The following is a 15,642-nucleotide window of genomic DNA, read 5'->3' as shown; positions in this document are numbered from 1 at the left end:
AGGAAGCTGAAAGCCCACACACATTCTTCAGCCTACATATATGCATCAGCAGTCATCGTAACTTGCAATGGAAATTACCTATTTGCATGTGCAAATAACTTACTGTAAGTAACAGCCTCTGCACAAACTTGTCTGAGCTATTTTGTTGCAACACTGATAAGCACTCCAGGAAAATGGGTTGCAAACCAGAGTAAGGGAAGGAAAGCATGTGAGCCCTTCATTCACAGCCAATTACATTACATTACAGCTGCTGTGCCTTTTCTGCACTGGCAAGTTCAGAAAGCACCATCCTCTTGTACAAGTTGCTGAGCTTGTGGGAAAACCACAAGAATTAAGGCACAATATTTCCACCCTTAACTGAAGTAAGCCTTCCATGAAACCTGAAGCAACTGAGAATTTTGCCCTGAGAATGAAAATGCTAGGAAATTAAAATTACTCTCTTAATATTCTAGGTCACCATTTACTTTTACTTTTCAGTTATCTTCCTCTTGGGGGGAAATTCCCTACTGTAGTTGAGTTTTATTGTATTCTAACCAAATCAGAGTGCAGTTGTTTCCTTGAGTTACACTGCCTGAGATATAGAATGTGAATCCATCCGTTTCAGTTTCATTGCATTTTTCAGAATACCACTGGAATTCTTGCCCTGTCTTAGGTGCTCTTCAGACCAACCATTAGGGCCGGCCTAGGGGTGGAGTTGCTTTTTGCAGCTCCTTTTTGCGCCCTGGAAATGCCGGATCAGGGCTGCATTGTGCAGTTGCCATGGCCCAATCCAGCTAGGAAATGGGAGTGTTTGTGCTGTCCCTTAGGGGCTGTTTGTACAGCCCCCTTAGTTCTGTGCCAGATGGTGAGCATTCTTCTTCTTGCACAAAAATCTATTTATATTTTAGCACAATTTCCCCTAAACCTTGTATCTGGGATATGCATTTTTCTTAAAATATATATTTGTTTATAGATTTCTCAGACTAAAGTGCGTTTGTGTATACTTTTCAAATGCAGGTATATTTCATTTAACGAAGTAGATGTATTACTAGGCATGATTTCTTTAACACAAATTTTGATACCAGAGACAGAAATAACATAGAATGAATAGGGTTAGGTTCCTAAAGCACAAAAAAGAGTTCAACATGTCTCAAAAAACTTTGCATCCAAAACTAACAATATGTTGTTAACTGCCTTCAAGTGAACTTTGAACTATGGCAACTCTATGAATGAGAGACCTCAATCACCCTGTCCTGAACTGCCCTAATGAGTCTTGCAGATTCATGGCCTTGGTATTGCTGATTGAATCTATCCATCTGGTGTTCAGTCTTCCTCTTTTCCTATTGCCCTCAACTTTACCAAGCATTATCGTCTTTTCTAGTCAGTCTTTTCTTCTCATGATATGGTCAAAGTACAACAACCTCAGCTCTGTCATCTCTGCTTCTCAGGACAGTTCAGACCTAATTAACCTTATCACACACTTTTTAAAAAACATTCTGGGCACAGGGCCACGCGCAACCGAGAAAAACAGAGTTTACCACACACCAAAGTGTTCTCAAAACAGCCCCATTCCATTGCCTGGCACCAAGCCATTCCCATTCAGTGCTGAGATGCGTCGTTTTATTCTGCCGAAACTTCTCCGTCAGAGCCAAAGGACACACCTCAGTACTGAATGGAAATGGCCTGACGCCAGGCGATGGAATGGGGCCATTTTGAGGACCCTTTGGTGTGCGGTAAAATCTGTTTTTTCTCAGTCCTAAGCAGCCCCTACCCATGCCCAGAATGTTTTTAAAAATGCGTGCGATAAGGTCCTTGCTTTAAGACACATTTATTGGTCTTTTTAGCAGTCCATGGTATTCACAGAACTCTTCTCCAGCATCACATCTCAAATGAATAGATTTTCTTCCTATCAGCTTTTTTGACTTGTCAGCTTTCACAACCACACACACAAAAAGGTGGAATACTATGGTGTTGGCGATCAGTATTTTAGTAATCAATATGCACATGTGAGATGAAGGTGAATTTTGCATAAGTAAAGAAAAAAACATTTTAAATCTTTGGGAGATCATTTGAAAGCCTCTTTCATAACTCATCTAGCAATGATTTTCCTACTTTTATTAGATTCCACTTCTTCTCATGATCTCCATTTTAGTGACCAAACTTCTACATCTATGCTTTTTTAACATGCTCAGGGTAGCTTATGAGACTGGCTTATCTGTTTCCCCTTTTCTCTCTTTTGGTGTTGAATATGCTCTGTAATGGATTCTGGAGGCACCTGCTATTTACCATGCCTATTGTAGGAAAGCAGTGTATATTTTCAAATGCACACATGATTTTGCAAGCATGCTTTCTTTGATGACATATATCACAGACTTGGGAAATTTATTGATTTCTGATGCAAGATGTTTTCTACACTATTACCTACCTTTTTAAAGTGCAAACTAGATATTTTCTGTTGTAACAATATTAATTGTTCTGTTATTATATTGATTTCAATGCTGTTTGTTGGGGGCCTTGATTGTTGTTGTTTTTTTTAAAAAAATATTGCAAATATGCAGGCCTACCTGAAAGGTTTTAAGATTATGCATAAGATTAAGGTCTAGATCCTATGGCTAATTTGTACTACAGCAGACCCACTGAATCAATTGTCCTTGATTGGGATGGGGACTGTGGGCTTTAGGCCCTATTCTCCAGCAAAATATAAAATATTACAGCACTAATTCCATTCTTAGGCCCAACTAGATTAAATATTATCAACCAATGGAATTTACCTACATGTTAATTTAACATTCAACAATTGATTCAATGGGTCTACTCTAGTTAGGATGAACAGATGGGATTCAGGCTCCTGTCAACATAAGAGGTATACCAGCAGATTAGCTAAAACAGGGCAGGATCATGCATGGAACATAGAGCATAGAAGAAGAACATACAGTGGGCACTTGTTCAATGCAGATTTGCCATCCTTTGCATTTATCTAGCTGAAATCTTTTAGTAGCATCAACACTGGAAGGATGGTGGAGGGGGGGCTAGAGAAACATATTTTAATATGCTACAGTTCAGCAACTAGGAAGAACTTATTGACTGTGACCTCCCAGAGGACCTTTTGTACAACCGCTCCCAGTCTGTGAAATGGCCTGCCAGGCAAGATCCGTCAAATTACCAATCTAGATAGTTTCAAGAAAGCTGTTACGACAGATCTCTTCCAGCAAGTTTTCCCAGAATAAACAACTTGGCCATGTAACGACCCCCACATATATGTGATGACATTGCCCACCATTATTGTTTTATGTAATTTTAACCTTAAACTGTTTAACTCTTTTTTAAGGGGAGGGGAAATATTTTGTATATATTGTTGTATTCTTTTAATATTGTAAGCCACTTTGATTGTTTTAACAAAAAGCAGGGTAGAAATAAAAGTTTTATTTTATTCATTATTTAGCAAAATCTAGAGGACTACCCAATACTTTCCCAAGGGCCAGAGATGTAGCACCATTGGCAATAACAGTTTTTTAAAAATTATATTTGTCTGTAAGGAGAGAAAGACAGTCTGAATCACAGGGTTTCATGCGAATGCTATGCTGTGTATTTTCTTCTTCCCCCTTTTTCTGTGTGCCATGCTCATGAAACAATGGTTAGGCAGGGGAAAAAGGGGGATGCTTGACAACTGGCAATAGCAGGCTATGCTACAGGAGCTGGATGGGACACAGTTGTCTTTCTCTGTTTACAGACAGCACACAGGAGTCAAAGTCAGCATATTCCCTCATTGGTTCACACTGTTTGTGGATCAGTGTGGGCATGTCTGACATTTTAAATTCTTTATGTGTTAATGTATATTCTTTGTATAACTGTATTTCCAATGCATACCCTATATATGTTCAGACCCTTCTTTTCTGGGCTGAGCATGTATTGGATATGCTGTCTGTTAATCTGAAACAATGGTGGCACATCTCTGGTCCATGGGAATGCATTGGGTAGTCCTCTAAAGTTTGCTAAACTGCAGATGATTAAAATGCAACTACCCCATGAGTGCTAGTAAGTGTCACCAATGGTGAGGAATGCTGGGAGCTGTAGTTCAATATCTGGAAGGCTGCCCAAATCCCATCCCTGCTTTAGTTCCACCATATTGTAATTATAGCATCACTCTGCCTCCTACTTCACATAAAATTGGAAATTAATTTGTTTGCTCCTGCCAAAACAATACATTACAAGCACAAAGAGTTTTTGAAAGTCATGCTTTGACAGCTTGTGTGTGTGTGTTTCAACAAAGGTATCTTGCAAAACTTAGGAAAGAAAAAAAGCCCAGTATTTGCATATGATTCAGGAGTGAACCATTTCTTTTTACAGAATATACAAATTCAGTTTTTACAGTGCACTGTGCCCTTGACATGCCACCCATCAACTAGGATTAACAAGTAAGAGGACAGACACACCACAACAGGGAGCTTGAAACTGAAACACACTACTGTCAGAATGATTTGAAGAGCTGGCAACCATTTTATGAGAATGGGTGGACAGCTAAAGGATAAGACAAACATGAGTTGCTGAGATCATTTGTTTGAAGTGGGCAAGCTGTGCAGCTGCTGTAGATCAGAGTGATAGTAAACACACATAGACCTCAATCCTATTTTACTCCTGACTAGAGTACACCCATTGCACCCATTTGATTTATCTACCCATTGACTCACAGACTCAACAAATGACTGGATGAGTTTACTGTAGTTGGGACTAATAAACAAGATGTCTGTCAAAGTGGAGAACTGAGAGATTACCATTGCCATTTTAGTCAATCCATTCCATGGTAGTCCATGCCCTGAAATATATACTATTAATAGAACTGGAATAAATGTTCATATCCATGGAAATGGGATGATGTCAAGTCATGCAAAAACCCAGTTCTAAGTCATCTAAACTAAATGATGGGATCGTCAGGAATAAACACTTCTAGAACAGAGCCCCCAAAACCCACAAAAAACTAAATGATGGGACTTGGCACCCTTACCAATAGGCTGGTGATTGGCCGCATTGATTGAAATCTGTGCTCGACAATAGGCTTTGCTGTCTACTAATTCTGAAAAGTAGAGAGAGAGAGAGAGAGAGAGAGAGAGAGAATATTAAATAATATTTAAAATAATGCCTAGAAATACTTAAAAATTTTTCATTGTTTGTTGAGTTAGTTACCTACTGTGCCACCATATCCACTATCATAAAAATAATTATCTTCTTTCCAGGATGTCATTATGCATGGATCTGAAACAAAACAAAAATACAATAAAAATTAATATTGCTAACAGTAGCATTTCAGGAGGCTGAAATGTTTTAAAATATATTAAGTCTACAAAAGCTTATACTACAATGCCTTTTGCACAGTTAGTCTCAAATGTGCTATATCTCTTTACATAGGGATAGTCTACATTAACACAGCCATGGGGTGAAACAGACTGCCCCAAAGGGGCAGCTTCAAACTGTCCCTGACAAAGCCAGATTGGGGCCAAAACCCGAATTTCCCACCTCGCCACAGCAGGATCTGCTATATATCTAGTTCACTAGCTATGGTTATTCTGGCACCAGAAAAACCTGTGTGGCCTATAAACACCATGCCATTGGAGCACCTGGAAGCTGCCCCCCATGTAAAAGGCCAGGAAGCTTGAAGCTAGCTTCCGGGCATCTTGGGGCCATGTGTCCTCTGCATGCTGTGCCCCCAAGCTGGCTGCAAGCCAGCTTTTTATGCCATTCTGTTCTGGCCCCATGTCTCTGAATTCTATTATTCTCAGGTTATTCCGATGCCAGAATAACCATAGCTAGTGAACTAGATACATAGCAAATCCCAAGTCTCTTTTACTACTGAGGAGTACTACTAGGCTACATCATGGGAAATAAACAGTTAGTCTGATTAATTTACAAGCTTGGGAATTAAGTGCTTCTAAAGTTACTCCATTGTGACAACAGGTGCTTTGGCAAAGATAGAATCATAGAATCATAGAGTTGGAAGAGACCGCAAGGGCCATCCAGTTCAACCCCCTGCCATGCCATGCCATGCCATGCCATGCCATGCCATGCCATGCCATGCCATGAGGGATGTAGTCAGGATTGTAGGAAGGTGGGGGGGGGGGTCCAGACTAAGTTCCACCATTATAATGGGGCTTGGGTGCGACGGCGCAGCAGCACACACCATTCATTTTTCTAATGGAAGGGGGGGGGGGGTCCGGACCCCCCCCCCCCCTTGGCTACATTCCTGATGCCATGCCATGAGGAAAAGACTCCTTCATATAAAGCCATTTGTACTAAATGATAAAATGGTTGCAATTCCTTCCTTCATAGCAGTATAGACAGTATAGATTACCAGTACAGTCTTTCTCTCAGAGTTGGGAGGCTATGGCAACATCAAACATAATTAAAATGTTTCTGTTAAAAATGCAATAAATTTAATGTATTAAAACATTAATTAAATTAAATGTGCTATTAAAAGGCTTGGGCCCCTTTCATCAGGCACAATTATAGCACTTTGGTTGCATCTACACTGCAGAATTAATGCAGTTTGACCCTACTTTAACTGCCACGGCTCAATACTGTAGAATAGCAATGATATAGGGACTTGCGGTTTTGCGAGATAGTTAGTCTTTCTGTCAGAGAACTCTGGTGCCACAACAAACTACAAATCTCAGGATTCCGTAGGTCGGAGCCATCAGAGTTAAAGCAGTGTCAAACTGCATTAATTATGCAGTCTAGATGCAGTATGGCAGTACCCTATGTTTCTACTCCAGCAACATTGTATGGAAATCTGGAGTTACTAGTTTGGTGAGACACTACAGCTTTCTGTTTGAAAATTGTAACTTTCCCCCTAAACTGTTAGAGTAGAATTCTAGCATTGCAATCGTGAAATATGAACTACTTAAAAGTCCCACATTAATAAAAAAAAAAAAAAACCTAGCAGTAATTTTTTTGTTAGTTGAGGCTTGCCTAAGTAGATAATTCCTGCCTTGAATTTGTCTTATTATTTCTGAAATCTCAACCTGACCACTCTCACATGGGATGGCAAAAGCCAACACAGATTGGCTTGCATCCAATTTGTAATCCCATGTACAGCAGATCCACAGCAATTTTCCTTGCAATAATTTTGTGTAGAAAAACAAGAGAGAGAGACAGCATAGTGCAGTGGCTTGATGACCACTGATGACTCTGGACATCAAAGTTTAAATCCCTGCTCAGCCATGGAAGCCCACTGGGTGATCTTGGGCAAGTCACATTCTCGTGACCTCAAAGGAAGGCAAAGGCAACCCTCCTCTGAACAAATTGTGCCAAGAAAACCAATGATAGGTTCACCCTAGGGTTACCCATACATTGGAAATGACTTGAAGGCACACAGTACAATTGAAGAATAAGGGGAATGCCAATGTTTAAAACATATTGGCTTCATGCAGTCAGGCTGCTGTATAGGATTGGAGCCTAGTTGATTTGTCTGGGAACATCCAGAACACTTTAGGACTAAGCAGGATTTTCCATATGCAAAGGAATCTTGTAGGACCTTTGAGACTTATTGTTCGAAACATGTTGTAGCATAACCTTTTGTAGACTTCATCTGTTTCCTCAGATGAGTATCCCTTTGCATACTGATATTCGACTAACACAGCATGTCTCATGATTTTTCCTGTTACTCTGTAGATTACTATTGGATTACTGTATTGGAATTCATGTAAGTTTTTACATGAAAGTACAATTTCACAAGCACCATGCAAACTTACTTCAGTCACAATGAAATCAAAGTGCTTTACTTTTGAGCCAATTTTTAAAGATTGCATTGTATAGCATGCACTCCACAGAGCATAAGACTTGAGTAAAGTTGCATAGGATTGAACTCCAGTTTTATAAATTCTCTACATAAAGACCTGTTGCATCCATACTGCAGAAATAATCCAGTTTGACACTGCTTTAACTGACATAGTTCAGTGCTATGTACATAATTCTGGGAAGTGTAGTTTGTTCAGATGCACAAAGGAAAAATAACTGTGGTTTGGGGTAGAGTGGATACAGCAGACCCACAGAAACAATGGGATTTCTTAGGTATTGACCCACCATTCAAGAGGTGTTGCAATGGATCTATTCAAGTTAAAACTACCAATAAGATTAAGGCCAATATTATAGTGAGGAAAGGATACAAAGATTTCATCATTATTTAAAAGTTACCTTTTGAACTGTAATACATGTATAGTCTGCATGATGCTCATGTGAGTATTGTTTTAGGAGAGATGCAGTTTGTTTTTGTTTGTATTTCAAAATACAAAGTCAGCTTAGTGATCTATTTGTCTTTTACATTAAAGAATGTGATTGCAGCTGAAAATGAATCAGTTGCTAAGTCATTGTGCTTGGCTAGGTTAAGAATTATGACATAGGAATTTAGCCACTCTTTTACTTACCAGCTACATGTTTGGGCACCCCAAAGCTCCAAACCTATGTCCTTACAACAGCACATACACTCTTGGTGTTTAGACTTTTGACCTATCCATTATTTTCTCTGAAAACAAGCCTCACCCAAGTGGTGCTTGGAAACATTTGTGTTTTTGCAGTTTGACACAGTATAAGAACAGCAGTTCTGCACTATTGATGTCCGAAAAGTCACATCAGTGATCTCACACAAGTGAACTCATGAAATGCCAGGTAAAGTTGCAATCAGTTTTCCAAGGAAGTCAATGACAAATATACCAGTAGCAGTGGTGATTATATTTGCAACTATTTAGGAAGTAACTCCAAAAGACAGCTAGGTCCACCCCATGTATTCCTCTGAGCAACACATTCTTGCCTAGCCTATCAACTGATGAGCTACATATCTTCAATCATCACCCACTACGTTCACTTCTAAATGTGAACCCCAATAAATTTCATTAGCCTTTTGTCACTACTATATCAGTTTCACCAGAAAAAGGTTATCTGAAAAAAGCTAAGTTTCTTGGGAACATATATCTAGTTGGTCTGTTGGTCTACCAGACCTAGTGTTTTGTACTTTGATAGGCAGAAGTGCTCTAAAGCCTCAGGCAGAACCCCTACTTCTAAGCGAAAATGTTTCCGCCAGCGGCACTCTAGTCTATGGCCAAATTATCACTCCTGAGCGTCCTTACCGGCCCGCTTCAAATAAAAAACCATGGTACACAGAAGATCTTTGTAAAATGAAGCGGACTGTGCAATGACTAGAGTGCCGCTGGCTGAAACATTGACATTTATCTGACAAGACACTCCTTGAGAACTTTTTGGCTTCCTACAGGGTGGCAATAGATGCAGCAAAGAATTATTTCTGTGCTGCATGTATTGCTTCCACAGAGTTTTGTCCAGCAGAGCTGTTTAGGGTGGTTAAATAGCTAACTCAACTGCCTCCCACCCTAAACCTATTATTACAACCAACTAGAGCCTGCTGTGATGCTTTTAACAACTTTTTGGGGGATAAAAAGACTTCAAGAGAAACCACTTTGACCCTCACTCATAAAAATTAGTACTTAAAACATTTACTACTGATTTGATCAGAGCCCTAATAGGTTGTTTGCAGGATATTTTTTTTAAAAAAAAAATCTGAAGACCCCTTCAAGGTCTTGTGCATCAATCTATGGCTCCATCTACAGTGCAGAAATAATGCAGTTTGACACCTCTTTAGCTGCCATGTCACAATGCTGTGGAATTCTAGGATTTGTGGTTTTGTGAGATATTTAGCCTTCTCTGTCAGAGAGCTTGTGTGCCACAACAAACTACAAATCCCATACTCTACAGCATTGAGCCATGGCAGTTAAAGCAGTGTCAAACGGTATCAAACTAATTCATACATTTTGGTCAGATATTATTCTTGTTCAATCCTATTTAGAGTTCCTTGCTATTATTTGCAACACCAAGATCAACACCATAACCCACCTGTTTGTTCTGTCTTAACAATGACATTGTGTGACGGGTACATTTCACTTCCACATTGACCTGCAAAAGAATGAATGGGACATGCAATGGGCAACTCAATCTACAGAGAGGCAGAATTTCAAACCCATATTGTGAAGCTTACTGGTCTGTTTTGACAACAAGAATCAATGCCATCCAACACCTGTAATTATATGTGAATGAACAAGAAAAGCAATTGTTTGCTTGATAATGTCTGCATAAGAATGCCTTCCCACTTTAGGCTTGTTCCTGGCTCTTTGTCATAAGGCTTATCTACATCATGTTAAAATATTATTCATGGGAACAACTTGGCAGGAGCACAGCTAAGAGTGTAAGTTTTAATGTTGGGGAAATAGCCTTAGCTATTGAACAAAACAATGCTCTGGTGTAGCATTCTGTAGGCCCAGGCAGTCTTATGAAACATTTATTGTATTCCTCATCTGTCCTTATCTACACATCTACACTGGCTATACACAACTTAAGATATATTTTCTTTTTTACCTGAACAACTAAGCATCTGCTCTGAGATTTTGGTAGCATGACCTTTGGGAATGTAGATTTGACAAGCAGTAATGCATAGCTTGTTATGCTAAGACTCAATGTGGAGTTTCCCTTGACTTCAATACAGAGTCTCTCACACTACAGCTGATACCCCTGTGATCATAGTATGAAAACAGATGCCGCCATAGGCATAATTACTGTTTCTGTAGGCTAAAAGGGTTATCTGGAGAGAATAAAAACTAAAAATTAGAGGTAGAGAAAATCCCATGTTAGGAATTAGGATTTCCATGGTTATTCCAGTACTCTGTGTGTGTTCCCTGTGATCAATAGCGAAGGATTGATTAAACTGTTTCTCTCTCCTTTCTATACGTGCCCTCCTCAATCGTAAATCATATGTAATTTTTTTTTAAATGTGTGTTTTTTACTTACACCTGCCATTCCTAACCTTGGATCCCCAGACGCTGTTGAACTACAATTCCTATTAAGCCTCATTATGGCTGTCTGGAGATTATGGGAAATACCATCTGTGATCTGATATCCCCAAAGTTGGGAAATGCTTCTTCTGGTTCAGTGTGTATTTACCATTCCACTTCAGATGATGAAGACTGCTGTAAAGAAGCTGTCCAGCTGTACCAGCTGCCCGGGTGAAATCTTGCAAAGTCATGTTGCACAGATGTTCACCACTGATATCAAACTCCTGGAAAGGAATGCAATTGGCATCAAGCTGGTTGGTGTCCAAGAGATGCTGGAGCCATTCCCAGACCTGATATTTTGTCCAGTATTGAGGATGTATTTCATGCCATTGAGTTCCAAAAAAACTACCTGGTGCTGCAAGAAAAGAATTGGTTATTCACTACATGATTTATCCCAAAGAAAATGGATGGTTAATTCCGTAAATAATGTTTTTAATATGAAAATATTGGTTTTATATTAATTTTATTTACCATTGAAAACATTTATATCTTGCCTTTCGATCCGACATGTCACACAGTTCCCAAAATTCTTTAAAATCTTTTATAAAAATTCAAATCAAATTCATACTACAGTGATCAAATCTGTATGTTACTGAAGCTGTTATTTTAAAAATCAAAATAAGAAAACAGGAAAAATAGGACAAGAGCTAATTAAGGTCTGAAACAGATGCAGTAAGCACTGGCTTAGGGGGCAGCATGGGAGTGTGGTGTTTAGATGCCTGAACACTGCCCCCAAGCCAGAGTCATGCCACCCACCCATCCAGACAGTGGCAGCATTGATGTGCTCCAGCAGTGTGACATTTATATGTTGCATGCCACAGGAGCACTGCAACGCTGCGGCTGTGGCTCAAAGGGCACCCTTTTGTCGGATCAAAAAGGAGTAGCATTTTTCCACCTCTTTTTGAGCCAGAAAATAGCCAGATCAGGGCCATGGCGTGCAGTTACTGTGGCCCTGATCCAGCACTCAAATCCAGCACACTTCATGCCGCCCCTTCAGGGCCATCTGTTTAGGGCCTAAGTTTCCAACAGAGGCAATGAAAGCAAGTTAAATAATGAAAGCAGAAAGTCCCAAAGGTCATGGAAGCTACCTTCACTCAGCATCAAAAGGCCCACAACTGAGGAGCAACACAAACCCTAGGAAGGGATTTCCATAATCTTGGTACTACAGTGAGAAGGGCCTGGTACAGGGAACTGCTCACCAAATGGAGAAAGTGCAGAAACTAGCCCAGGACTGCTAGGGAAAGATTTTCAAGTGTGGAGAACATCATACAGTGGTCATCAGGGCATCCCAAACCCTACTAGGGAGTGAGGAATTGTTGATCTTCCATGATGTTTTCAGTTACAGCTTCTGCAATCCCTTAATACTGTTATGCTGTGTGGGACTGATGGTTGATATAGGCCAAAACATCTGGAGGACCAATACCTGCACCTTCCCCACCACTTCCACCAATTTAGGGCTCTGAATGTTAAAATCAGCACTTTGAATATGCCTAGAAACCAGTTATAAGTCAATGAAAGTGTATCATGATCAACACTGCATGGACCCCAAGGCCTTTCACAATCAGTAACTTGGTGGACATATGCTGAAGCAATTGCTATTTCTGAAGATCCTCAAAGAAAGCCTGTTGTAGTTCATACTACAGTGTTCTAATCGAGATGCAACTAAGGTAGATAGGCAATAATCACTGTGACTGCATTGTTCTTATCCACAAAAGGGTACATCTGGCACACGTTATTGGCTGCTGTCACTGCCTGGCTATTTTGAAGCAGTACCAAATCCAAGCACTTAGCTGCAAAACTGAGTTTCAGGGAAAGAGGAACCCCATCCCTTTACACACAATTAGTGCACAATTAAAGCACTATGATTCCACTTTAACTGCCTGGTTACATGGGATTTGCAGTTTATTGTTATTGTGTCTTCAGGTCATTTCTTACTTTTGCTGATCTTAAAGTGAACGTTTCACAGGGATTTTTTTTGGCAAGACTTGTTCAGAGGGGGTTTGTGCTTGTCTTTCTCTGAGGTTGAGAGAGTATGATGTGCCCAAGGTCACAGCTTGGAGTGGCCTCTGGCTGCTCCAGCATCAGTTGCTCCCAGTGTGGCGCAGGACCACAACAACCAGACACCATGGTTTCCAGGCTGCCTGCCTCTGCGGTCCACAAAGGACTACTGTCAAGGAGCACTTTTTTGCAACCATTTTGTGGCTGGGTTTGGAATGCCTTAGGCAGCTGCAGCACAACTTCAGGCTGATCTGTGGGTGTGCGTCATCTATACGTCCCACCCCCGGATCGGCCCAAAGGTAGCGCTTTTGGCTTGTCTGTTTTGGGCCATAGTGGGTTTCCATGGCTCAGCAGGAAATTCAAACCCTGGTGTTCAGAGTCATAGTCCAGCTTTCAAACCACTATACCACACAGGCTTTTATTTGCATTTTAGGGAAGGGTATTTAGGATTTTAGCCAGAGAGCTGTTTTAGTGCTTCAACAAACTACCAGCCCTAGTATTCTATAGCACGTAGCCATGACAATTAGTGGTATCATAGTCTCATAATTATGTGATGTGAAAGGGTCTCTGGGGAGTGTGTGTACTTGGTCTAGGATTAACCATATTCCATAACAGGGCTTCCATCTGTTCTGGCTTGAGTCCAGTTCTGTTGATCCACCCCATAGGGCTGTCCTTGGAAATAATGGGAATCAGTAGCCAAAGTATCCCCAGCCCATTCCAAGCCTAAAAAGGCAATCAGCCATAGAATATCCTATAAATCTATATTCTAGAACAGGTGTCTCAGGTATTCCTTTTTACCATCCTGGAACAACCAGACAGGTACAGAAAAGCCTATATATAGATCTGCTTTAAGGTGCAGATCTTGTTAAACTAGAATGGTTTGTTAATCTGGAAGAATCTTGTTGTTTTGTTACAAGCAGCACTCAATAGGTGAAGCCTGATGAAAGCTAAAAAGAGAACTCAGCTTCTCAGCCATGCAGTGAGACTCACTATCTCTTGTCTTTGGAATTGGAATGGCAGACACTGTATAGCAACAAGTGCACACAGGTTCACACCAGCCCTGATGTACTTGCTTGCTTGCTTTTTATGGGAAGTCTCAAATGGATAACAAAATTGTTTTGCTCTGTTTTTACTGGTTTTAATGTTTCGGACAGACTTAGGGTTATTACAGATGAATCCTAGTGAGTCTAGGGATGTATTTTCATTGCATAATTAATGCAATATGACACTGCTTTAACTGCCATGGTGCAATGCTATGAATACTGGGATTTGCAATTCTGTGAAATAGTTAGCCTTCTCTGTCAGCACGTTCTGGTACCACTACAAAATACAAATCCTAGGATTCCTTAGGATGGATCCATAAGAGTTAAAGCGGTTTCAAACTGCATTAATTCTGCAGTGTGGCAGAAACCCAGGATAGGAATTACACTCTACATCAAATACAATCTAATGACAACATGAAGACTGCTGTCTCTAACATTGTCATTACCAACCTTCTTCCCTCTGCATGTTTTTCAAACTTCTTTGCCTAAGCAAAAAGCCCTAGAAATGGAAACTAGCACCACAATTTTAGTGCTTTTTTGATTTGCTTAATAAGAATATTCCCATAATTTTGGCTGTGGTCCTCGATGGGGAGATGTTCAGCCTGGATAGAACTACATTTTGTCTCCTCTCATGCAAGATTCAGCTTGTTCCTGCAGCCTCCCACCTGCCATTTAGTGGCTTTTGAAGAGTAAAAGGTGGTGGACAAGCATCCAACACTGTATCTATACCTGAACACATATCAGTAACTTGATCTTCCAGAATCTCTGGAGTACTATACAAGGAAAGGAGTGAACTCTTCACTTACCTTTGACCAAAAAAAATATTAAAAATGCTAGCATTATGTTGATGTGTGTCACCAACAGAATGTCAGCCATGGACTTTCTTAAAGGCCCAAGATAAAGATATGTGCATTTACCCAACTACAGCTTCTAAAATCTTGCAGCCAACATGGCCAGCTGGAGGATTATAAGGAATGTGAGCTAAAAAATTAACTTTTCCAGTCACTCTCTGTCTCATTCTCTCCCTCTCTCAGGAAAAAAATGTCCAAGACTTGAAAACCCCACTGGATGTGAGAGGTCTGTCTGCAGTTTTTTGAACCTAGGCAAACAGCCTTTTTTCCATATTGTGGCATGCCATGGTAGGAGTTTTACTGGGTTTAAAACTACTTCAGAAATAAGATTATGGCCTCAGTTCCTTGGGATGCAGTTACTGTAAAAAAAACAAAAAACAACCAGTATATTCCAAGTGGATCTGGAGAAGAGCACTCTTTGCATATATGTTCTCTCTTTAGTTAACTGCATTGTGGGTGTAAGACCATATTTGCTAAAGCCTGTGCTGCACTTTACATAATGAATAAACCAGACTTCTAATACCTAGTAAACAATACAAAACTACATAGGTTAAAACACTAGACAAACAAATGAGCCATCCTGTCATCTATTAATCCAGACACAAGACATTTAGTTCCCAATTCTGTAGACACATATTTGCCCTGCCCAGGTTTTTTGAGTTTATGTTTTTCAAAATCTCTACTTGTTTCCTCAGAGTAGTTCTGTAGCTTTTCAAAACAAAATGCTGTTCTTTTTAAAAACCGATCTTTTGGGGGAAGGTATAAAAATTACAATCTTAAGTGTGCAGTTTGCAAACCTTTTAAAGTAAATGGTTACAATATTCACCGAAGACTATGAAAGGATGGGTATTATGAGAACAAAGAGGTGTCTACATAAACAAGGTGCCT

The 15,642-nt window shown here is 40.1% G+C and overlaps 1 protein-coding gene across 1 annotated transcript in view; it reads right to left on the bottom strand.

Moving 5' to 3' along the window:
• EHF (ETS homologous factor) overlaps positions 1-15,642 on the bottom strand; it is a 64,037-nt gene that overhangs the window by 14,495 nt on the left and 33,900 nt on the right. The window contains exons 4-7 of the mRNA XM_089523498.1: positions 10,972-11,217; positions 9,871-9,930; positions 5,161-5,229; positions 4,982-5,050 (exon numbers count right to left, since the gene is read on the bottom strand). Of these exons, the coding sequence (XP_089379624.1) occupies positions 4,982-5,050; positions 5,161-5,229; positions 9,871-9,930; positions 10,972-11,217 (444 nt within the window). The remainder of the gene's footprint in view (positions 1-4,981; positions 5,051-5,160; positions 5,230-9,870; positions 9,931-10,971; positions 11,218-15,642) is intronic.

Source organism: Sceloporus occidentalis, unplaced genomic scaffold, assembly GCF_023333645.1.
Source record: "Sceloporus occidentalis isolate IW3139 unplaced genomic scaffold, rSceOcc1.0.p SCAF_4, whole genome shotgun sequence".
Classification (NCBI taxonomy): domain Eukaryota; kingdom Metazoa; phylum Chordata; class Lepidosauria; order Squamata; family Phrynosomatidae; genus Sceloporus; species Sceloporus occidentalis.
Note: the sequence above shows the minus strand (reverse complement) of the source record. Positions and strands in the feature narration are given on the sequence as shown.